This window comes from Typopeltis vanoorti, chromosome 20, assembly GCF_054136105.1.
Source record: "Typopeltis vanoorti isolate ZY-2024b chromosome 20, IOZ_Tvanoo_1.0, whole genome shotgun sequence".
Lineage (NCBI taxonomy): Eukaryota > Metazoa > Arthropoda > Arachnida > Uropygi > Thelyphonidae > Typopeltis > Typopeltis vanoorti.
Window position 1 is genome coordinate 43738887 of NC_143568.1, and position 26951 is coordinate 43765837.

The 26951-nt window shown below is 36.7% G+C and overlaps 1 protein-coding gene across 1 annotated transcript in view; it reads left to right on the plus strand.

The window, feature by feature from the left end:
* The first annotated feature begins 560 nt into the window (after positions 1–560).
* Positions 561–26951, plus strand: part of Sec61alpha (SEC61 translocon subunit alpha) — a 151639-nt gene continuing 125248 nt past the window's right edge. Inside the window, exons 1-2 of the mRNA XM_090410578.1 lie at positions 561–689; positions 22051–22118. Of these exons, the coding sequence (XP_090266704.1) occupies positions 683–689; positions 22051–22118 (75 nt within the window). The 5' untranslated portion in view covers positions 561–682. The remainder of the gene's footprint in view (positions 690–22050; positions 22119–26951) is intronic.

Sequence of the window (26951 nt, forward strand, 5' to 3'; positions counted from 1 at the left end):
GTATGGGTAGTGACCATTGCCTTTAATGCATAGCATCATACATCTCCGCAAGGGGATGTGCTTTACATTAAGGGAAATACTAAGGAAACTGATCAGAACTTAATCCACTTTTACCACGAGTTGCCTAGTATGGCACTACCATGAGTTGCCTAGACTTGCGCTACGTGCAGGCGCAAACTTGACTTACTTGGGTTACATAAAATTACTTGGTATCTTGAATATATATATTCCACAAGGCTTGGGTTTCAATTATAGATTATTATATCAAATGCCTCGATTAAAATCGAAACATCTTTATCAAAACAATATCCATACTTACTCTGATAATGTCTTTTAGGGTATTGTTTTGGTGTAGTGTTTTTGCAGTGCTATATGAATGAGTGCACCATAATTATTCTTGCTACTGAAATTAAGCTTATGTATCGGAAACTTATTCCTACTGATTTTAAGAATGTACTGATTAGTCTTTCTATTACATTTAAAGTGGCCGCTCGCATGTTATATTATAGTAAATCACGTGAGTGCATTAAATGCCACGTGGCAGGGTATACCTGTCGACGTAGCCTAGCATAACTGTATGTACACACTGTGTTTGTAACCAGGTCGGTACTTCGTCCTTTCTCGTTAGATTTGTATGCGTGTGTGTGGCACTTAAATTGTACCGGCTGGAAAGAGTAACAAGATGGGAAGTAAGTGTTAATTAGACGATATCTGATTATATTTTATTTAATAATATGAAATTTTCCATTAAAATTTGATTATTCCAAAGATATGAATATTTTAACAGTATATTATCGTCTCTGAACCCTAACTGTGCTTAACGTGTTGCAATATAGGTCTGAACTTCAACCTGCTTAATGCACTTATTTGTGAACTTGACTTGTAGAACGTAATGCATCCTATTATCAGCATCATTCATCAACGAAATTAGTCGATCATTTTTTTTTTTTAATTGTCGCTTTAGCCGATCATTATATAGCATCGTGTTCAAGGTATGATAAAATAATTAGCAATATCTTCCAATGGGTCATTTAACAGTGTTCTGTAGCCTTCATTAGTTGTGGTTCTGCTGTTTTTTCATGCAACATTTTTAATTGCCACTTGCATATCATAGACATTTAAGATATGTTAAGTATTTCCATCTGAAATCGCTTTTAAATAGCTAACGTATCGGATTTGATAAATTGCAGAACTCATTTCAGATGTATTATCGAGCTGAGGCTACCCTGTAGACAGATTTAGAATCCACTATAGTTTCTTTGCACATTCAGTAAGCATATTGAAAGCGGTTTCAAAACTATTTTATAAATTTGCAACATAGATTTGAACTTCAACTTGATTTATTTAGACATTTTCCATCTTGGATCAAGTGTATTCTCACTATTATTGTTATTATCCTTTACACAATATATATAAATAAATATATAAAGTAATTTTATATTACAGTTTATAATTTGGATTTATTGTTTTTATTGATTCTTGCTTGTTGTGAAACCATATAAATAAAGCTCAGGACTGTGATTACTTTGAGTAATATATGAAAATTATAGTATCCAATTTTATTCAAGCATATTTTACACACACATACACACATGCCACCCATGAAGGGTGTGGATATTATAAACATGTTATACTGTAAGGGTCAGCCTTCCATGGAGTCAAAAGGCTCATCGTGAGATATCCTTCCTAGAAAACACCGTCTGTCATTCCACTCATTGATTGTTTGTGCTCTCATTACTCTATCAGGCAATGCATTCCACAGTTGAGCCACCCTCCATGCAAAGAAACCACTCCTCGCTCTCTTGCTCACAGCTTCCTTTCGTAACTTCCAGGGATGGCCCCTTGTTCTTGCTCCTTCCCCCCTGTTCCACTAAGCAAAGAACTCCCAGTGTCAACCCTGTAACTACTCTCAACAGTTTAAAAGTCTCAATCATATCACCTCTCCTTCTATCTACCAAACTGCAGTTCACATTCCCTCAGCTGTTTCTCATAAATAACATTATACAGTCCTGAAACCATCTTTGTTATCTGCCTCTGTCCTTTCCACAGTTAATTTATCCCCTTCAAATCCTTCTGGGACCAAATCCAAGCACAATAATCCAAGCGTGGTCTGATTAGGGCTTTTTGCAATTTAATGACAACTCTTTTATCTGTGTAAGTCAGTGTCCTTCTCAGTATTGCAGCAATCCTCTGGATTACCTTCACCACCTTTGCAATATGTTCCCTGAATTTCAAGTTTCTATCAATCATCATCCCCAGATTTCTTGTCTCCTATACCTCCTCCAGCAGAGTATGCAGCCTCCCACCAATGTATCCCAAGCTTCAAGACTTTACATCTTGCTGAATTAAACTAAAATCTCCATTCATTAATTGTCCATCTGACCAGTTTATTCAAATCCTCTTGCAGGGCAGCCACATCTGCATTATTACTAATAACCCTTCCTAGCTTCACATCATCTGCAAACTAAATAACCCTCTTGCAGTCCACTGACAGTGTCATTGATATAAAGGTTAAATAATACAGATCTTAGTACCCAAGCCCTGTGGGACACCACTGGTAACCTACTGCCTTGATATTGCCCCACCAAACACAACTCTCTGATACCTATCAGATAGCCAATCCTGAATCCAGTTGGCTAACCTGACATCTAAACCCATGTGCTGGAACTTAAATATCAGCTTATCATGTGGCACCCTATCAAATGCCTTTGCAAAAAAATGGCATAATATGCCTTTCCCTCATCAATTGCTCTTGTCACATTATTATATAAGGCAATCATATTACTAAAGCAAGAGAGCACCCCTTAACAAATCCATGTTGACTCTCTCAGATAACATTACCCTCACCTGCTCAACTCTATATATGGTCCCTCACTAATTTCTTCAAGATCTTAACAACTACTGAAACACAAACTGGTCTATAATTTGATACTTCCAGTCTGCTATCGCCCTTATGCAGGCACTATCTTTTCCATGGCCAGACTTTCATTGAAAAGCCAGGTCAACGGAGCTGTCAGCTCTTTAGCACATTCTCTCAAAACCTGTTGTGAAATTTCATCCAGTCCCACTGCTTTATTGACATCCAGAGTACTCGGTATTTGAAACACACACTCTGCTCTTGTTCCACTAAACCTCGAATCTGCCCTATCCCTCTAATATTAAAACCTACTTCTCCAGGATGAAATACTCCAATAAATTGTTCATTGAATTGAACAACTCCATTATGTCCTCTGCACCAGTCACTCCATTCCCATTTTTATCTCACAATGCCATTCTTTATTTCTTCTCCTACTGGTCACATAGCTAAAAACTTCCCTAGGATTTTCTTTGGATCTTAGGGCCAGTCTTTTCTCATATTCCAGTTTTGTCTTCCTTACCATACTAGTCACTATGCTAATTTATAATCAAAACATTTTACTGTAGAGTCCAGTTGATGCTATTAAACAATTTATGACTTTTAGTAAGTAGGGTGATGATTTCAGACTAGATAATGAAAATCATCTTGCACAGACAGTCACAAACATCCATGACTCAGTAGGATTTTAACTCACAGTTATTATTGTTGGAAAATGATGAAGACATCCTCATAGTCAACCATCCATGAGCTAGTGAGATAAAATGAGAAAAGCATGTAGCTTAAATAAAATAATGTTATCACAAACCACTTAGACTATAAGTAATTATTATTTACGGCTTAAATAATATTTAAATTTATCTTCTTTTAAGATACAGGCTATAAGCCTGAATTGGCATCTATAGAACTCTAGAACTTTTCCTTTCAGGTTTATATTTAATTACTTCCTTTGATAGTTTTCCATCTGTCAATCAGCATACATGTTCTCTCCAGTTATTTTGGTGTTCTTTTATTTTATCATTTAACGTGTGGACAGACTCGTGTTCGTCGAACTTGTTTATTTTTTAACAGTATGTATTAGAACACAGAAACTAAGTAAGCAATAAGTTAATAAATTAATTATTGATATTTCACTGGACATTGGAAACATTCTTAGTGCATTTAAATAGCCAACATCCAAAAATCCACTTTACAATGGAACTGGAAGCTAATAACTGTCGGCCCTTCCTGGATACACTTATCACACGTCTTCCAGATGGTTCCTTATCATTTTCAGTTTTTAGAAAACCCACACATACAGGGAGATACTTACACAAACAATCACACCATCATCCTTCTCAACAATATGGCATTTTAAAAACGCTAACCCATAGAGCAAGAGCACTCTGTTCCAATGACAATGCTCTTGCTGCTGAACTGGCTCACTTATGCCACACCTTCTTGGCCAATGGCTATAATCCACATAAGATAAACAAAATACTAAACGCTCCTAAGAAACCCCTCCCACCATCCACCACAGAGAACTACAACAAAACAGTCACCATCCCATACATTAAAGGCACGTCCGATAAGATTTCAAGAATTCTTAATAAACATAAACTACACACTACATTCAGACCATGTAGCAAATTAGCAACCCTTATCCGCTCACCAAGAACAGCATACCCCCTTTATCACATCCAGGAGTCTACCAACTACCCTGCTCATGTAATCAAGCCTACTACGGTCAAACAAGAAGAACTGTGAACATCCACATCAGCGAACACAAAAGATATGTCTGGAATTATCACTATGGCAAATTGGGCCTAGCAGACCATGCTCTCGATACCCCTGCACACAGGATCAACTGGAAAAACACAAAAGTACTACACAGAAGCTCTTACAAGTCGGAGAGATTGTTCTTAGAGGCGACAGAAGCCCTGAAACACACTCCAAATCTCAACAAATATGGCTGTATTAACTTGCCTAAGATCTGGGAGACAGTCATCTTAACGAAAAACTTTTTTTTTTTTTTTTTTTTTCAGATAGAGGGTGCCAAAAATCAGGACTCTAGTCTGTGTTGCTGCTACAATTTTTGTTTAACTAGTCCGTTGATTACACCATGTTGTTATAGTCTCGCATATTGTGACAAATTGTGTTTTGGTGCTCTGAAGATGCTGGTTATAACACCATCGAAATATCAGCAATAAGTTAATAAATTAATTATTCACTTAGTTTCTGTGTTCTGATATATACGTTAAAAAATAAACAACATATTTTATCATTTGTTGTAAATATTTGTAATTCATTCTTTATTTCACCATTTTGTTTTCTATCTATTCTTGTGCATCCTTTAACTGGTCTAAGAAGTTAATTTCAGGTGTTGTATTCTGTTTTTATCTTTTTCTTCTTTCTGTACAACCTTCTGAACCATATATTGTTGATATTTCAATGAATTTATAAACTTGTTTCCTTTCTTGTTTTGCCTTTTTGTTGTTCACCTTATATCATATAGATCATTTGAAAATGATGTAGTTTATTATATACATCATTATTTATATCAAATGTTATTTCATGTCATAAATATTAAAAATATTTTACATGTTAAAGAGTTTGGTTTTCAATTACTATTTTAATTTGTATGGTTGTCGTTATAAAGTTCTTTATATGAATTTTAGTTATGTCTTTAATTGCATTTAAAAACTTTTGAATTTCTGAATAGCCTCTGTCTTCTGTTATATTTCATAACTTTTGTCTATTAACTTGGTGAGAGGCTTTTAATAAATTCCATAAATTCCAAATGCATCTGTAAATTAAATTCCCATCTTTTTCTTCTTCTTCTATGAATTGTTATAGTATAAATACATCAGTGCAATTTTAATCTTCCTAAATTTATCCCGTTATTGTAATAACAAATATGTGCAGTGGTGGCAAGTCTTTATTTAAATTCTTAGTGTATAATTTATTTGCTGAAATTGATAACATTCCACTCATGAAACACTTTCCATGCTAAATATCTGCTCTTGTTCGCATCCACTTTATACAGCTTCCAAGGATAACCTCTTGTTCTTTTCCTGTCTCTGCTCCTTCTGTGAAAAATCTCATCCTCATTAATCAGATAGTAACTCCTTACCAGCTTATATGAGCCTCTGTAGCTCCCTGTGAACAACAGATTACAGTCAAGAATATTTAAGACCCAGCCGTTGGCCTAATTCCTCAGCTATATGCTGGTCCCCAGCCCAGATAAAATGGGAGATTGAGATGGTGCCCTACATCCCCATAAAAGGGGACTTGGGTTGTATCATCATATGAAATAAATAACCAGTTTATATGCCTCATTCATGCCCCCTTCCTCTATCCACTAGACTACAATTTGCATTCTTAAATTCTCTATACTCAACATTTTAGAGCAGAAGGACCTTTTGTCAGTTTTCTCTTTTAAACCCTTTTCACCAAATCTTCATTCTTCTGAAAGTAGGTGACAGATCTGTGCATGGTATTAAATATGCAGTCTGATCAAAGCTGTATACATTGGAATCGTAACATCTTTGCTTCTGTCAGCATCATTGCAAGAAAGAAGACCGTGTTCTGTTCTCACAATTTTAACAAAATGTCCTGAACTTTCAGATTCTTATCCACCATTACCCCCAGATCCCTCCTGTTCATCTCCACTAATCTTTTACTCTGCATCCTCTTCTTACTTTCCTAATTTTAAAACCTCAAACTTTGCTACACTGATCAAGTAATACACTCACCTATTTATCATCTGTTGTCATCATCATGAGTTATCTAGCAAAGTAACAACTCTCATGGTTCTTCCTGACTTCAGATCATCTGCAGATAACTATAAATCATCATTCAGTGCCAATGTCATTTACTAAAATTAAATGGCAATGGCCTCAAAATAGATCCTTTGGGCACGCATCATTAATCCTTTCTTTCTTTCATCATTATTGAGGCCTCTCTTCTGGAATATCGCACTCTCATACATATGCAACTTACTGATACCATTCAGCCAGTCTCCAATCCAAAGCACATCTATTCAGTTTAATTATCAGCTTTTCATGTGGCAATCTAAGTTTTTGCAAAATCTAAATATACTACTGTATATTCATCCTCTTTATCCAAGGCATTTGTCACTGTGTTATAATAAGTAAGCAAATTTGTTAAAACACAATAGCTAAAATTTGGGTTTTCATCCTTTTAGGAAAACCCATGCTATCCATCAAAGAGAATGCTGCTATTGTCAACCCATTTCTGAATCCTGGTCCTCACTTGTACCTCTATTGGCCTATTATTCAAAGGCTTAGTCTTACCACCATCCCATTTATTGAAGTGGAACAATTTTGTCCTCTCTCCACTCCTTTGGAAATTGGGCCAATCTAACTCATGCTAGCGGTATATTAATGCTGTTCTTGATTCTATAACATTTCCTCAAGCCATTTGATGATATACCATCAAGTCATACAGCTTTACTTATATCAGGCTAACTTATACAGTTCCTCACATACCTCCTGTTCAATGAACATCAGTGGTGCTTCCTCCCTTTCCCCTGCTTTCAAGTTCAGTATAATTTTACATTCAAGAGGATGAAATACTTTCATGAATTGTTCATTCAACATCTGCTGTATTCTCTTCAGTGGTTGTTATTATTCTACCCTTATCAGTAATCAGTATCATCCTTTCATAATCATTCTTCCTTCTACTGACCAAAAAATAAAAACCTAATCTAAATATCAAGTGACTCGCTTTTCTTGCTCTTTGTGCTCGTGGAACTGACTTATCACTCACTTTGTGTCACCTCGTAGTGTCTTCTTCCAAACTTCATGCATCACCTTCTCATTCATCCATTTCCCACTTATCTTATTTAGCCTCTTGACCTTGGATATGCATTCAGCATTGCCTCTGTGAGACAATTCCTGAGCAGGCCCCAAGCAGCATTGATCAACTTTCCATCCAATTCCTCATTCCGTCATACAGCCGCAAGACATCTACGGAGTTCTTTCATTATCACTGCCTTATAGTTCCACACACATATATCCCTTTCTCACAGAAATCCTCGCATGCCTGGCCACTGCCCAAGTAATCACCTCATGGTCACTTTCAACATCTTGAGGAAGATTTAACATCTGGTTTACAATAACATCTTCTAATGAGGTAATTGAATCCAACACCCTCGATCTTTGTGTACCTTCTGTTACACACCGCCTAAGGTAGTTGTCTCTCAAAAACTCATATTTATTCTCTTTGCTCCCTGCCCTAATATATTATCTCTTCATTGTACTCTATATTACCATAGCAAAAATCATCCATACTGCCATACTAATTTTCATATTTATTTCTCTTCTCACTGCCCTCCACTTCACCAGTCTTATAGCAGCACCCTACTAAATGTTTCATATTGTCCCTTCTGCATCATACCGTGCTGTTTCAAAACTACTACGAGTATGTGCTCCCTACATCTCCACCTTGGAAAGACATAACTCCTCTGCCATCAACAGCAGCAATTCTTCTCCATTTCTGCTGTCTGTCTTCACAGAAAACTAATATCCCTCCACCTCTATTCCTGTCAAGAATGTCATCCTCATCTAACCACTTCTCACTTATTTTGACAATTTTTGGGCACAGATACTCTCTCAATGCTACAGTTTCATTCCTCTTATTTGAATACTTCTGGAATTCATAAGCATACACACTAACCCCAATTCTCTGACATGACTATTCCATACTTCCTTCCCCCTCTTCCCCCAGGCTGTTCCTCTCTACCATCACTTTACCTCTCCCAAGACTTAAATTTTGTCTCCACGTCCCTGGCTAGCTCAATCCTTTTCTGTATGCTTACACATCTCACAGTGTCTCCCTGTCTATCCCCCCCCCCATTTCCTTGTCTCTTGTGTTCATTCTCCCCCTTTATTCTCTTTATTCATGTCATGCACCTCTCCTACCCAACCTTCATGCTTTTCCATATCGCCTCTTGCTTCCTCAGGTCTTCCATTCACTTTAGTCATTACTCTCTTGCAGCAATAGTTGGTCCAACTGACTCGCAACAAATTATCTAGATGTAGTAACCCTTCTCTCTCTCTCTCTCTCTCTTATACAGCTTCACCCATCCATCAAATTCATCTTGCACATTCACAAAATGAACCCCTTTCTTTTCACAACTCCCTAGCATACCATTCATTATCTTTGCTCACCTATCATACCTGGGCAACACACTGGCTATCAACCAGTTGGTAGTGCCTACTAACACTGCCAACTTTTTTTTGTATACTCCTCCTATCAAGTGCTTCACTCACTCTGTTGATTCTACCTCCAGGAAGCAAAGCTTATTCACCTTCTCATTAACCACACCTCTAATAATCAGTTCAGATACTCAAGGCATTCATCACTTCTTTCATGTTGGCAAATTTTATTCCACTCTTTTCACTCTTCCATGCATATTTGTTATCCTTCTTATTTCACTCTACAGTTGCTATATCTCTTCACCAACTAATTCCACACATATTTAAGTGATTTAGGAATCTTATTTTAAAATGTGTATTACTATAATGAACTCTGAGGTAATTCCATGTTCCTACTGCTTTTCTGTTTTTTGTTATAGATTAAACGTCTTCCAATTCCACCATCTCCAATTAATCTATTTCTATATTGTGTGTATTTTCAGTTTCTATTTCTTCTTTCTAAGTGTAATTGAGTAATTTACACCTTATGAAATACTCAATTCCTGTAGAGGAATGATCTCATATTTGTTTGCAATATTGTATCTCTTTTTCTTCTGATATTCCTGCTACATCAAATTCCTGATTTATTTAAATGTCTCATTTTCATTCTTCCTCTTTTTCTTTGCTTTTCTTCATATATTCTTTGCTCTGTGTCTGAGTCTTATTTTACCATCCTGTCTTCCAGACTACCATCACTGGGATCTAATGACATGTTTGCTATGACATACTGTCATGTTTGCACTACTTTGGCCTCTACTTCAACAAGACAGGTTGACCCAAATGGCCTGGCAAGGACCAGTTGACTAGTGGGCTTGCCTACAAGGGGGGTGTTGCAGTGTCTCCTTCTCCATGGTCTGGGAACAGGGCCCAAGGCTTGCTTTAGTGCTAGTATGGCATCGGGGTAATCTTGCCGTTCCACTCCTGAGCACAGTCATTGCTTTCCAGAGAGTGGGTGTCCATGTGTAGCTCTGTGGTAGGGAGCTCTGGTGATGAACCAAAAACCACTTGAGCTTGAATCCTTCATCCTCAATCGTTTCAGTAGTCCTAACAAAGACCCAACCAAGTATTGATACATTGATACACCTTTTGATAACAAGCAAGAAATAAAAGATGTGATATCAGTATAAATGCACCAGTATTTCTAATCGTCCATGCTACAGGTGAAAAGCCAATAGGGAAAATGTCAACTTCTTCATTCAAAAGAGTGTAGAATGGCTAGCAGGTTCTCACAGAACGGTTAAGAAACTACATTCTGGTGATGCCTTCAGAGAAACCATATCAACAACATTCCAAAAAACTATAACAATTACACCCTATGAAACACTCAATTCCTGTAGAGGAATGATCTCAGAGTGGGATCTCCTATAGTATGTCCACTGTTTGTAGGTCTCTCCTTGGCATTTTGCCAAGAATAGTCGATTCATGCTGAAGGGGAGAAAGAAATGAAGGATGTATGAATTGGTCGCCAACATGGTAATCTCTACTACTAGTACAGCGACAGACAAGAAAGCACGTGATTTCTTGTCTGTCGCTCTACTAGTAGTAGCTTGATTTTTTTTTGCATTATTTTTTTATTATTAATTTGTATGATGGATCCAGTACAGTCAACAAGTTCTGTTGTTAAATGTTTCAGTAGCTCTTGCAAAAGAATATTGAATAATGTGCTGACATTCTGCGAAAAAGAATCGTCAGAAGGCTGTCTCCTTGTTTCCCCTTTCTCAAGTCATAAAACGTGCAAGTGCAATTGCGGGGTCGACTATTAAAAGAATTCGTAGGGAATCAAAAGGTGACGGTAAGCCAAAATTTAAATCTCCTAAAAAAGTGCATCATCATCATCAAATTCCTGCCATGTACCCTCAAGGGGTGTACAGGATATGATAGTACTACATGAAAAAATTACATCATTACTAACTTCCTATCTACAATTTTCCTCCAAATCAGTCTGTTACTTGTCAAGACTCCAACATTATCAGATCTTATATTTCTATCATCTAAGGCACTTTGTACCGTATCAATCCACCTATGTCTTGGTCTTCCTCTGGGTCGTTTTCCTGCCAACCTGATAGAGAACACTGGTTTTGCTAATCTTTCCTTGTCCATTCTATTTAAGTGACCATACCACCTGAGATTAGCTCTGCTAACGCATTCCTGGATGCTGACAATGTCAAGTTCTTTCCTAATATCCTCATTTTTAATATGATATAGTATGATAAAAAAAAGTGCTAGAGAAAGAAAACCATTGAAACCGTAGCTTTGAATGATTTTGATGTGGACGTTATAAGAACTATTCACGAATTTTACGTGGTCGAGAAAAGAGTGCCAACTGTTCCAAAATTGATTCCTGTGCTTATAAAAAAAATTAATTTTCGTTGGAAAAGAGAAACTTTAAGGAAAATACTTAATGAAATCGGATTTTGTTTCAAAAAGTCCCAAATTAAAAGCAAACTTATCATGGAGCGAAGTGACATTGTTTTATCTAGAACACAGTATTTGAGAGCAATACGACGTTTCAGGGAGGAGAAAAGACCAATTGTATATCTAGATGAAACTTGGATTAATAGTAATTTAACTTATGGAATGTTGGCAGTCTAAAGAAGAATGTGGAGTGCTACAAACCGGAAATGCCTCACAGCGCATAATAATTTTGTGTGCAGGTGGAGAAATGGGTTTTTTTACCGAATTCAAACTTACTATACAAAGCCAATTCAACTACTGGAGATTACCATGGGCAAATGAATTCTACGATTTTCGAAAAGTGGGCAGAAGAAAAACTGATTCCAAACCTTCCTAAAAATGCTGTTGTTATAATTGATAACGCTTCGTATCACTCTATTTGATTAAACAACATTCCAAATTGGTCTGATAAGAAGCAAGTTCTTATGGATTGGCTCTCTGCAAATAACATTTCTCATTCCCCAGATAGGCAAAAAATTGAATTGCTTAATTTGGTCAAAAGAAACTCGCCCCCAACTAAATTTCTAGCTTTGAGGCTACCACCATATCATTGCAATATTAATGCTATTGAGTATGTTTGGGCAGAAGTGAAAAGTTTCATTCATCATCACAGCGTAACTGGCGATATTGACATGTCAAAACTTTTTAAGCTTTCAGAACAGGCGATTGAAAGTATTACAGTTCAAAACTGGGGAAAATATTCCTCTCATGTCACCGCATTGGAAAATATATATTGGGATAGAGACAGAATTATCGAAGAATTATGCGAACCTTTGGTGATCAGTTTAAGTGAAAGTGATGGCGATTTGGACACCAATTCAGATGACTCTGAAGATTAAAAGGATTTGATAATGGTATTTTTTTCCAACATTTTTTTTGCATGGGTTTGTTAAAAGAGTCACAAAGCATAAATAATTAATCGGTTTAGGACATTAAAGTGTCTCAGTTCTCACAACTGTAAGTTTAGAATATCTAAGTTCATTTGAAAAAATTTCTGTTTTTCTGTATAATTATTTTTATTTTATAGAAAACTTTCTTAAAAACAAACTTAGTTAAATTTTTGTTTTATGCTATACCTTTTTAATTTTGTTAATACTCTACGTACATTTTTCCAACTGTTATACAAGCAAAATAGCTACACTTTAAAAACAGCAATGTTTTTAAAGTGTAACTTTAAAAGAAAAGCTAAATTTTCCAACCTGTAATAATAAACAAACTCATCCCAGAAGACAGATTGATTACCCTATTATCGCAATGGATTCTCCTTTTTCTGACATGCGCAGAAGTGTCGAAGGATCTCTAATCAGTGGGCGAACTATAATCTGATGAGTAGATATGTTCAGAGCTGAAAGGTCAGGGAGTGACAGGTATGAGGTGCATGATGATCTGTAGAGATGGTCACCTGGTTCCAACCAGAAGCATCATCCTTACATTTGATACTCCTAAACCCCCAACATCTGATAAAGCAGAGTGTCCCATTGTCCTGTACTTCCCAAATCCAATAAGATGCTTCAAATGCCAGAAATATGGACATGCCCAAATTGCCTGTCAGGGTTGTTCCACCTTTGCCTGATGTAGTAGTAGTAAAGAGCATGATAACGAGTCTTGCTCTGCCAAGAAAGCTAATTGTGTGAACTTTCAGGGAGATCATCCAGTGTACTTTCATGCATATCAGAAGTGAAAAGATGAGAGGAAAAAAAAAACAGAACCGAACATATCAGGATGCAAGAAGAAAGTTAGCCATCACCACACATGCTCGAGATCCTCTTATGCTGAGAAGGTAACAGTAAAGAAAATGTCAACAGCAATTCAGACTTTCATGTCTATTCCAACATTTGATAATATCACCACATCTGAACTTTTGATGAGTATCCACATCTTGTTAAAAAATGGTGGCAAGTTTATCACTTGACAAACCACCAGATCCTTTCACAGAACAAGTGGATACTTCAGTATCTACTGAAAGCAACTTGAACTTAATCACTCTTGTATGTAAGGACAGAACTGGAAATGGTCCTGTGCATGTTGGAGTAGCTATTCTCATGAACAGTCATACTCCATTCCATCATCTTCAGCTTAATACTGCTCTGGAAGCAATAGTGATTTGCCTATCAGTGTGGTATTTAATCACAGTATGCTCAATATATTTTAATAAGTTTAGTTTAATCCTTTATCCAAGTGTGAGCAAACGAAGTTTGCGCCTGAAAGTATCTTCAGGACTGGGGTAAGGTGGTACAACACCGGGAAACTCTTTGCAAAGGCAGAGAAAGCTCTCATCACTCCTATCTCAGTATCTCCCATAATGCAAAGCACATCTCCTTGCAGATATGTGTAATGCTATGCATCAAGGCAAGGGCCACTACCCATACCGGTTTCGACCTTTATTGAGGTCTCGTCAGTGGGAGCCAGGCCCAGTAGACACAGAGGCAGAAGCAGTGAGAGGTCATCCCAACCTATAGGAGTTGCCAAAGGGTGTACAGCCTTATTATTAAATTACTCCGGATTCAGAGAAAAATGTTGAGAGTTTATTTAAAAGAAGTGAACGAGTTCGTGGTTTTGGCAGACACACATGATTTGATAGTTGAGAAATATGCAGTTAGAGAATATATGAAAGAGTTGTTGGAAGTTTGTTCCTTGGTTATACTATAAATTAAAAGATACCAAGAAATTATATACTAGGTTTAATCCTTTATCGAAGTGTAAGCAAACAAAGTTTGCTCCTGAAGTATTTTCAGGACTGGGACAACTCATATAGGAAAGCTAAGACTTCACATCACTTCCCTTAGTATCCCATAATGCAAAGCACGTCTCCTTGCAAACATGTATAATACTATGCATTATGGGAAGGGTCACTATCCAAACCGGTGTCGACCTTTATTGAGGTCTCTTCAGTGGGAGCCAGACCCAGAGGTGATACTAAGGTTGAAGTAATGCAGAAGTCATATTTTCATATATGAATTGCCAAAAGGTGTCACACCTTTTTATTAAATTACTCTGGATTAGAGAAAGTTGTTGGAAGTTTTTCACTTGGTTATACAGTTAACTTCTAAAATAACTTCAGGTGCAAACTTTTTTGCTTACGCTTGGATAAAGGATTAAACCAAGTATATAATTTCTTGGTATCTTTAATTTATAGTATAGCCAAGTGAACATACTTCCAACAACCTCTAATTCAGAGTAATTTAATAATAAGGTGTGACACCTTTTGGCAACTCATATATGAAAATATGACTTCAAACTTTAGTATCACCTATGGGTCTGGCTCCCACTGAAGAGACCTCAATAAAGGCCGAAACTGGTCTGGGCAGTGACCCTTCCCATACTGCATAGCATTCTACATGTCTACAAGGAGATGTACTTTGCATTCTAAAGGACTTATGGATTTTGGATCTTATGGGTATCACTGTAAACTCATTACATCGCGTAATGGGTTTACAGTGACACTATTGAACTTTTGAAAGCTTTTGACAGGATAACACATGGAATTCTAATCAGTAAATTGCATCACATGGGGAAGGATATAAAGTTGCTGACGTGAATAAGAGTGTTGATAGAGAGATATCAGAAGACATCTTCCCATACAGTTTATTCAGGAGTAGTCTAGAAGAATGGCAGTGTGCTACAGGGCTCTGTTCTTGAGCCAGCTATTTAATGTACATTAATGATATAGGAGAGGATCTGAGAACTATTCAGTTGTTTTTCCAGTGATGCAAAATTGGGTAGAGCAATAGTTAATACAGATGTTAAAATTTTGCAGGATGATTTGGATAGACTGGCAGTGTGGGCAAAGGAGAATGGATGTCAGTTTAACCACCCAACCAGCTATGACATGTATACACGTCAAGGTTACTATGGATGTGAAGTGCATATTAAAATTGTAATACCATTGATATTACTTTGAAATATATGATGGATACAAACTGTATGAGGAATGATTTATTTTATCCATATTGACAATGGCTTGGTTAATGTAGCAAAGTGTAAGGTTATCCATTTTGAGGTGAAAAGATTACTAGCTGTATATCACATTGATGGAACTGTACTCAAGGAAATAGATGAAACTGAAGATTTGGGAGTGTTAGTGGATAGGGCGTGAAAGTTTAGAGGACACATAGCAAAAGTGGCTAAAGCAACTCATTGGATTTCTTGCTTACTGAAGGATACTTGGATGAGTTAAGACAAGCAGGTTATTATACTTCTTCATCAAGCCATGATAAGATCTATCTTGACTACTGCATACAAATCTGGTCAGCCGGATTTCATAGTGATGAGGAAGAGGTAATGATAATCTAAAGAGGCAAGTGACCAAGATGGTAGCAGATCTGTGGAATGAACCTTACAAGAACAAGTTGAAGTTGTGGGTTACAGAAATTAGGTGACAGGTGGAAATGGAATGATATGATTGAGATATACAAATTACTGGAGGGTTTTTTTTTTTACAAGATTAATACAGAGGAAATTTTTCAGAACATGTATGGTGGTGGGAGAACTAGGAGCCATCCTTGGAAACTGGGCAAGAATGTTAGAACCAGAATCATTTGGGAGTACTATGACTGTCAGTGAGTTCAAAGAAGTATGATAGATACTGTGCAAATGTTGAATAGTGCTTGGCATGGATGTTTAGGGCTTCCTCGATGAGCCTCAGGTCTCCATGGAGTATCCTGTAATAATCATCATAATAATAATATTCTTATTCATCTATTAATGGATTTTTCCTTTAACCAGCTCTTTCAATACTTTTATCATTCATGAGATATTAATTGGTCTGTAATTTGCTACTTCTGTCTTGCAGTCACCTATATCCAATGGAATCATCTTACCCTCTTTTCACTCCCTTGGAACCTTGCCAGAGCTGAGACTAATTGAACAACTTTGTCAGAACACTACCAATTCTTTAATGCATTTACATAGCACATGGATAGCAATGCCATCTGTTCCCACTGCTATATTTGCATTTATATTTTTCAATATGCGTATCATATTCTGTTTATTAACCTCAATTCTGATATCAGTCTGTCACATCATCTGCAAAATGGATGTTACCTGGATGGACATCACCTGGATGTTACACCTTTGCAAAGTGATCACTCAGCAACTTAACTATTTCATTTCCTTCTGTTACCTGTCACCTTTCTGCCATCAGCATTGATTAAAGTCATCCTTCCATAGTGATTATTCCTTTTACTTTTGCCAGCCTGGCTGGCCGAGTGGTTAGTGTATTTGCTCTCCAGCCAAAAGGCTGCGTGTTTGAATCCCGCCGTGGGCATGGATGTTTGTGATTATGGAAATACCAGTGGTAGATGGCGTTGGTGTAGTTGCGGTCAGTTGGTGGAGACAGAATTGTAGAGCAGGTGCCCTCCCTCGATGAGTCTATGGACTCCCTAGAGGTGTCAAATAATAATAATAATACTTGCTACTTAAAAAAAAACTTTTGGATTTACTCTTTGGCCCGCTTAGTTAATCAGGCCAAAGAGTAAATCCAAATTTTTTTATATTTTTTTTTCTCATGATTTGATTTATCCTTTCTTAACATGCTCAGCTTTCTTGCCTGCACTTTGTACTACTCATAAGTATGCCAATCACCTTGTTCTTTATATTCTGTCTGCAATGTTTTTTTTGCAGCTCTTGCTGTAAATCTCTACTCATCCATTTGACCATTATTTGGTGTATCATCCTGACTCTTGGTATGCAGTCTGATATTGCTTCTCTCAAGCAATCCCTGCCACTTTACTGACATTCTTTCCTTGCAGCTTCTCAAGTATGGCACTACTCCAAGATGCCTCCAAGTCTGTCAAAATCCCTTTTTTGTGTAGAATTCCACATACATAACCAAGGCAGCCTTCTGATGCTATTACCAGATGCAGCACTATCAAACTCCTGCTCCTCTCCATGGCATGTTATTTCAGGCAATTATTCTTTAGCAACTGTATAAATTGTACTTCCACTTGTCATGCTCCCTTTTCTTCCTCTTATCAATGTCTTCATATTTGAGTCCCCCTCCCCACCATAAGAATTGATATGCCTTACTCATTGTGTTAATATGCTAATACATGTTATCCTCATCTTCCTCTGAACCCCCAGGTATATAACAGCAACCAATAATGTTGTGCTCTTTTTTCCTCTATCTACCAAATAGCCTCAATTTGAACCATCTCCACCAGACCTAAATTTTTCCTTAACATCTGTTTTTGTTGGTTGAAGTTTTTCAGCTGTGATCAGCAATACCACACCTTCTATCCTCCCTGACAGATGCCAAATGATAGAAGACCAATGCCAAAAACTGCTCTCCTTTATTTCTGACACTGCTGGCAATTCGTGTGCATGTGTTTCAACATTACCTTGGACTCACAGTTACACTTGTGTTAAGTTATTACAAGTCCATTTGGATTTGAAACCTGTTAAGCTACAGTCAGAATTACGTATTCATTTCCTTGAATCCACTCATTTGTCTCAGGGGGTGGTTGAACTTAAACTTGCCTGCTGCTGGTAAAAAGGATTTGAAAATGATAGATCTAGTAATTGCATCAGAGGTGTTCTGTAACCAAGATGACCATTGCCACCAGTTAGTGAGAGTCATCATATGGGCTTCATGTGGGAGGTGGCTAAATGTGTGGAATTTTCACTTCGGGGGGGGGGGGGGGGGTACATGTGGAATTACAGACCTAGTAAGCATTACAAACTAAGAAGATTGCTTGGGGCAATGCAAGGACTTTGACTTAAACTTGCAGTTGAGTCAAACATGCATATTGTTGCATGTTTGATTCATGACAGCATCAAAGAGTGGTTTATGAAGGAGTTAAGTCCAGGAGAAGGCAAGTGAGCATTACTTGGTCCTCTGTTGTTTAATTTTTATATCAGTTATATAGGAAATGATTTGACAGGAAATATTCAGTTGTTTACTGATGATGCTAAACTGGAAAGAGCAATGTTAAATGAAGGTGATGCAAAGATCCTGCAAGAAGACTTAAACAGGCTAGCAGTATGGGCAAAGGTAAATGGTTGCATGTTTAATGTGGTTAAGTTTAAGGTGATGCATTTTAGAAAGAGATCAGAAGCTGTGTACCATATTAATGGAATTGAACTGCAGCAAACTGATAGAGCTATGGATTTCGGTGTGATTGTGGATAGAGAATTGAAGTTTAGCGGGCATATTGCAAAGATAACTATGAGGGTGGTCTGAAAAGTTCTCGGCCTAACAATGAAAAAACGAATTTATAATTTCAAAATTATTTTTATTTTTCAACATAATCTCCCTTAAGACTAATACATTTATTCCAGCAATGCTCCACCACCATTATCCCATCCCTGTAGTGGTTCTTAGTAAGATCTGCAAGATACCCCTCTACAGCTGCAATCACCTCTCGATTCGAAGAAAAATGAGGAATAAAGAGTTTTAGTTTTGGGAAGAGATAAAAGTCAGAGGGAGCCAAATCTGGAGAATAGGGTGGATGTTCCAACAATTCATGGTGCAGATCCCTTAATTTTCCCATTGCCAAAACACCTTTGGGGCAGGTGCGTTGTCCTGATGAAAGATAATTTTTTCTTTTCTAGTCTGGTTAAAAGATTGCAATAATAATCCCCGGTTATTGTTTTACCCTTTTCAAGATAATTAATAAACAAAATGCCTTTTAGCATCCCAAAAGATCGATGCCATGACCTTTCTTACTGATGGAACCAACTTTGTCTTCTTTGGTGCTGAACAACCGGCTTCTGTCCATTATTTTGACTGTTGGTTGGATTCTGGTGTATAATGGTGAATCCAAGTCTCATCCACAGTGATAAATTGATGCACAAAATCAGTTTTATTCTTGTTAAAATGCTCCAAGCACTGCTCAGATATTTTCATGCGAGTGCATTTTTGATCTGTCGTGAGCAAGCACAGTACCCATATTATTGCACAAAGCTTTTTCATTTGCAATTCTTCATGCAAAATATATCCTACATATTCTTTTGAAATGCCTATAGTCGCAGCAATTTCAGCACTTTGACTCGCCGGTCATCCAATACCATATCGTGCACTTCATCAATAATTTCTGGTGTTGTTACACTTTTTGGACGTTCTTTACGCAATCACGTGGATCATCTTCAAGGCTGGTACGGCCATGTTAAAACTCATTTCTTAATTGTCAAAAACAAAGGAGCAGAGTGCCCATAAACTTTTATGAACTTCGAATGAATTTCTTTTGGCATTAAACCTTCTTTTACAAAGAATTTTATAACCGCACACGATACTCAATTTTATCCATGTCGAGGGATATAGACAACACTTTTGCTTCAGACAGCTGTATAAAACAAACTATAATAGAATGACTTGCAATTTCACATGGATGCTTATGACAGATGTACCAACTTAGAAAAAAAAATTGTGCCGATAGTTTTGCCATCTGTGGTCGAGGCCAAGAAATTTTCTTACCATACTCGTATAACATCATATCAAGTTATGTGGTTGACTAACATGCAGAAATTGAGAAGTTATTGTTCACCTATATAAGGCTTTAATAAAGCCACATCTGTATTACCATTCACAGATCTGTACTCTTCGATTCTTTGAGGGTTAAGTCATCCAGAGGGAATTGACAAAGATTGTGGGAGGTCTATGGGAATTTATTGGCTTTCTGTAGGCTTCAAAAATTAGATGTCATGAAACAGCCAATCCTGCTTCTTGAAAATATGAAGTGGCTAAAATTTTACATGTTCTGGATTGTATCCTTGATATATTGATGCAGAATAGATTTGCAAGTTTTTGTGGGTAGAATTCACATGGGGGAGGAAAAAAAGAAGCTACGTCGTATGACTATGGAAAGGATGAACAGAAATTAAATAGTCATTCCATTTGGAACCGTTGCACTGTCAAAGGATATGAGATTGTTATTTAGTACTTTACCAAAGTAGTTCACATCTGGACTAATTTGATATGATAACATGAATTTGGTTAGGCTGACTGCGGTGGAGAGGATTCAAATGTAAAGTAAATGGTTAAGATGATGTGTTTGGAGTACTGCTATGAAGATAGTTAGTTTGTAGTCAGAAAAAAGAAGTTATAACAGAAACATAAGTTGCCAAAGTGATTTTATGGAATATCTACAGAAGAAAAATTTCATTATATGCCAGGGAGAAAGAAAGAGAAGGAATCTTTTCTGGAAGTTATGTTTTTTTACAGAATGTGAGGATGAGTGCATTGTTCACTTGTCAGTGAACAAGTTAAAGGAGAGCATTGAGAGTTTAGTTTAATCCTTTATCCAAGTGTGAGCAAACAAAGTTTGTGCCTGAAAGTATCTTCAGGACTGGGGAAAGGTAGTGCAACACCAGGCAACTCATTGCAAAGGTGGAGAAAGCTCACTGGTTTCGACCTTTATTGAGGTATTGTCAGTGGGAGCCAGGCCCAGTAGTGGAGATACAAAGGCAGAAGCAATGAGAGGTCATCCTAACCTATAGGAGTTGCCAAAGGGTGTGCAACCTTATTATTAAATTACTCCGGATTTAGAGAAAGATGTTGAGAGTTTATTTTTCACTTGGTTAGACTATAAATTAGATACAAAGGCAGAAGCAATGACCTCTCATTGCTTCTGCCTTTATATCTCCACTACTGGGCCTGGCTCCCACTGACGAGACCTCAATACATGTCGAAACCGCTATGTGTAGTGGCCCTTGCCTTAATGCATAGCATTACACATATCCGCAAGGAGATGTGCTTTGCATTATGGGAGATACTGAGATAGGAGTAATGAGAGCTTTCTCCACCTTTGCAACGAGTTGCCTGGTGTTGCACTACCTTTCCCCAGTCCTGAAGATACTTTCAGGCGCAGACTTTGTTTGCTCACACTTGGATAAAGGATTAAACTAAACTTATTATAGTCTAACCAAGTGAAAAAGAAAAATAAACTCTCAACATCTTTCTCTGAATCCGGAGTAATTTAATAAGGTTGCAACCTATAGGAGTTGCCCTTTGGCAACTCCTATAGGTTGCAATGAGAGATGATGAGAAGATGAGATGATGAAGATGAGAAGATGATGAGAGAGATGAGAAGCAATGAGAGATCATCCTATAGGATGATCTCTCATTGCTTCTGCCTTTGTATCTCCACTACTGGGCCTGGCTCACACTGACGAGACCTCAATAAAGGTCGAAACCGGTATGGGTAGTGGCCCTTGCCTTAATGCATAGCATTACACATATCCGCAAGGAGATGTGCTTTGCATTATGGGAGATACTGAGAGCTTTGATACTATAGGAGTAATGAGAGCTTTCTCCACCTTTGCAATGAGTTGCCTGGTGTTGCACTACCTTTCCCCAGTCCTGAAGATACGTTCAGGCGCAAACTTTGTTTGCTCACACTTGGATAAAGGATTAAACTAAACTTATTAAAGGAGAGCAATATGAGAATGATTTTGTATGTGTTGTTTTAAGCTTTAGCAGTGAACCCTAACACTCATTGGAGTTGTCTTAATGATAATAATTAACCATAAAAAAGTAGTATATCTGGGAGCTCTACATATATAGAATTGTTAATAAAATTCCTTATTTTATTTTCTTTCTTTCAGTAAAGTTTCTGGAAGTAATTAAGCCATTTTGTGGTATTTTACCGGAAGTTGCAAAACCAGAAAGAAAGGTAATTTTTTACTATTTATTTAATTGTAAAATTTATTAATGTAAATATCAATGATAAATGCCCATGGATATCTGCATGTTGCCACAGATGTTAAATTACTTCTGATGTTACTTTTCATGCTAAAACAATATATTTTAATGAAGTGGTTTTTCTGAGAAATAATTACATATTAGAATAACAGAAGCTAGAATAAAAATATAGATAGAGGCTATTTAACAATAATTGGTTTATATTCCCCAGAAGAAGGAAGAGAACAGGATAATATTAATTTTTATAATCAGCTACAAAACATAAAATAAATAAAAATGATTATGTAATTTTAGCAGGAGACTTAAATGCAAGAATTGGAAAGACGAAAATTAATAATAATATACATGGAGAACATACTCTAAACAGGAATGGTAAAAATTGATTGACTTTGTAGTTTATAATAACCTAAAAATTATGAATTCCTTCTATAAACATAAAGACATACATAAATATACTTGGGCAGCAAGTGGATGGAAATCAATATTAGATTATTTTATATTAAATGAAAAGATATCAAAATTTTCACTAGATGTTAGAGTTCACAGAGGATATGAAATAAGCAGTGACCACTTCCTTGTTAAAATAAAATTAAGATTACCACCTAAATGGCTACAAGTAACAAGAACAGAAAGAAAATTTGAAACATTTGTTTATAAAACTAGACGATTGAATGACACAAAGGTATAATGGCTATATGAACAAAGATTAACCAATATCTAGATAAAATAAAACAAAATGATAAATTAGAAATAGAATGGCTTAATATAAAAATGATACCAAATGCAGCAGCAAATGAAAGCTTAGGAAAGACCAAAAAATTCAATAAAAGGAAAAAACTGAAGATCTGGGATGATACAATCAAAGAAATAATCAAAAAGAAAAAAGAAGCCTATCACAAATGGTTAAGCAGTAAAAGATTACAAGATGAAATTGAATATAAAAGAATAAGAGCCATAGCTAAAAGAGAAGTCAGAAAAAGACATAGAGAATCATGGAACAAATTTGTTTCTAATTTAGAACATGATTTATATAAGATAAGACCCAATGTATATAAGATTTCGTCATCATCATCAAATTCATGACATGTACCCTCAAGGGGTGTACAGGATATGATAGGACTACATGAAAAATTTGATTCATCACTAACTTCCTATCTATAATTTTCCTCCAAATCAGTCTGCTACTTGTCAAGACTCCAACATTATCAGATCTTATATTTCTATCGTCTAAGGCACTTGTACTGTATCAATCCACCTCTATCTTGGTCGCTTTTGGGTCGTTTTCCTGCCAACCTGGCAGAGAACACTTGTTTTGTAAGAGACCATACCAGCTGAGATTAGCTCTGCTAACGCATGCCGACAATGTCAATTTCTTTCCTAATATCCTCGCCATTGATGCCATCTCTTCACGCCTCTAATCTTTCTCAGGACTCTCATATCTGCAGTCTCTAATCTTTGGTCAAGTGTTGTACTTCTGACCCAGCTCTCAGACCCATAAGTTAAAATTGGTTTGAATATTGTCTTGTTTACAGCTAATTTAGTGTTCTGACTAATTTCTCTCTTATTCCATATGAATTTATTCAGTTGACTTCCTACCATACCAACTTTGTTGATTCTGTTGTCTATTTCCATATTTAATTTATCATCTTCACTAAAAATCGTGCCTAAGTAGCTGAAATGTTTTACTTGTTCCACAGGTTCTTTGTTCACAACACAGTTGACATTTTCAATGATTCTGCCTATTTTCATTGTCTTTGTCTTTTTATTGCTGACCTTCATGCCATATCTATTACAACAGCTATTCAATTTAGTCAGAGAATCTTGCAGACTTGTAGCGGATTTATTTAGAAGTATAACATCATCCGCATAAAGCAAAGAGCTGACATTAACATCTCCAATTTTGATATCATGTTTAATACCACTTTCCTTCATAATGTGATCCATATAGATAATGAATAACAGAGGGGATAATGTACATTCTGGTCTCACACCAGATTTAACATTAAACCATCTTCCTGTACTTCCTTCAATTCTAACTGCTGACTTACAACTCAAATAAAGACTAAGTATTGCTTGATATAATGCCCCATTGACACCATATAACTGTAGCATATTGAATAGCTTCTCTTGGCACCTTGTCATATGCTTTTTCCAGATCGACAAAACTTAAATACAGATCTTTGTTATATTCCCATGCTTTCTCAACTATTTGTCGTAAAGTGAAGATCTGATCGTAACAGCCTCTATTTGGCCTGAATCCAGCTTGTTCTTCATCAAGCTTTTCTTCCACAATTATTCTCAACCGTTTCTCAAGTATACTTGCGTAGATCTTGCCAGGAAAACCAGTAGGGAAATACCACTGTAATTGTCACATTCAGTTTTATTTCCCTTTTTATATATGGCTACTATGAGCGCACCTACTCCAATCATCTGGAATTCGTCCCTCTGTCCAGGCATTCTGAACTGTGCAGTGCAGCCACTGTTAGACTTTTCTACCACTATACTTCAGCATTTCTGGTCGAATATCATCCACTCCTGCTGCCTTTCCACATTTCAAGTCTTTGATGGCTTTTTCTACTTCAAGTATGGATATGTATTCCTGACTGTATTATGCCTGTTGAGTGTTTTTTATCACTGTGCTATCACTGCTTGTTTCATTTAACAATTTTTCTAAGTAATTACTCCATACTTCAAGGATATCTTTTTCTCCCGTTTTGATGTCACCTTTACCATCTCTAACTCCTTTTAAGTACCAGATCGACATAATAGGGGTGACTGAAACAAAAAAGACAAAAACTGGTGAGATCTTTCTGAGCAATAAATACAAAATATTATATTCGGGCAATGACAATCAAGGAAAAGAAGGAGTAGCCATAGTATTCAACACAAAATACGAGGCTAATCTTGAATGGCAGTCAATCTCAAGTAGAGATTGACTGCCATGTGAATGGGGAACTGGACAATGAGACTTATTTGTGCCTATTGTCCCACAGAAGGTTCTACTAAGGTAGAAGTGGAGGAATTTTTTGAAGCTCTAGAGAAAGCTACTGACACAATGAAAAAGGAAAAGTTAGTCCTTGTTGAGGATCTAAATAGCAGAGTAGGAAGTGATTGTCAGACATACAAAAATGTTTTGGGAAAATTTGGAGAAAAGAGCAAAGCTAATAATGGCAAATATCTGTTGGATTTCTGCTCAGGATATGGACTGGTTATTACTAACACCATGTTCCAACATAAAAATGTGCACAAATTCACATGGAAAGAAGAGGCAAGGAATAAGAAAAGTCTCATTGACTATGTTATTGTTGATAGTGATGTTTACTCCCTGGTGCAGGACACCAGAGTGTACACAGGATTTGAAATTGGAAGTGATCACTATGTAGTCTTGATCAGGATAAAATTAAATTTCATATTGAAAAGAATAACATGCAAGAAAGTTTTAAAGCGAATAAAAGTTGAGCAGCTCTGAGATGTGAACTGTATACTAAAGTACACAAAGATTATTGAAGAAAAAATGAAAGAGTTTGAGAACAGTAATCAAACCTTGGAGATTCAGTGGCAAACTCTGAAGTAAACATTGATTGATTCTGCCAGAGAGGCATGTGGTGGGGTTGTCTGCAAGGATAAAAAAAATCAGAACTCCCTGGTGGACACAGGAAGTTAAAGAGGCAGTGAAGGAAAAGAAGAAAGCATATCAAAAGTTCCTGTCAAATAAGTCAGCTTGTGCTCTTAGAATACAGAGACAAATGTGAAAAAGCTAAACACCTTGTAAAACTAGCTAAACAGAAGTCATGGGAGGACTTTGGCCAGAATATAGAAAATAAATATCAAGAAGGTGGCAAAATATTCTGGAGGTTGTTGAAGAAGCTTAAGAATGGAGGAAAGAGTGCTGTAAAAGGAGTTAGAGATGATAAAGGTGACATGAAAACGGGAGAAAAAGATATCCTTGAAGTATGGAGTAATTACTTTGAAAAACTGCTAAATGAAACAAGCAGTGATGACAGCACAGTGGTAAAAAACATTGCCCAGGCATGCAGTCAGGAATACATATCCATACTTGAAGTAGAAAAGGTCATCAAAGGCTTGAAATGTGGAAAGGCAGCAGGAGTAGATGATATTCGACCAGAAATGCTGAAGTATGGTGCTATAAGAGTCTTAGAGTGGCTGCATTGCATAGTTCAGAAAGCCTGGTCAGATGGACGAATTCCCAATGATTGGAGTAGAGCTCTCATAGTACCCATATACAAAAAGGTAAACAAAACTGAATGTGAGAATTACAGAGGTATTTCTCTACTGAGTGTTCCTGGCAAGATCTATGCAAGTATACTTGAGAAACGGTTGAGAAGAATTGTGGAAGAAAAGCTTGGTGAAGAACAAGCTGGATTCAGGCCAAATAGAGGCTGTCAGGATCAGATTTTCACTTTACGACAAATAGTTGAGAAATCCTGGGAATATAACAAAGATCTGTATTTAAGTTTTATAGATCTGGAAAAGGCATATGACAAGGTGCTAGGAGAAAAGCTATTCATAACACTACAGTTATAGTGTCAATGGGGCATTATATCAATCAATAGTTAGTCTAATTGAGTTCTAAGTCAGCAGTTAGAATTGAAGGAAGTACAGGAAGATGCTTTAATGTTAAATCTGGTGTCTGACAAGGATGTATATTATCCCCTCTGTTATTCATTATGTATAAGGATCACATTATGAAGGAAAATGTTATTAAATCTGATATCAAAATTGGATATGTTAATCTCCACTCTTTGCTTTAGATGCAAAGAGTGGAGATTAACATGTTATACTT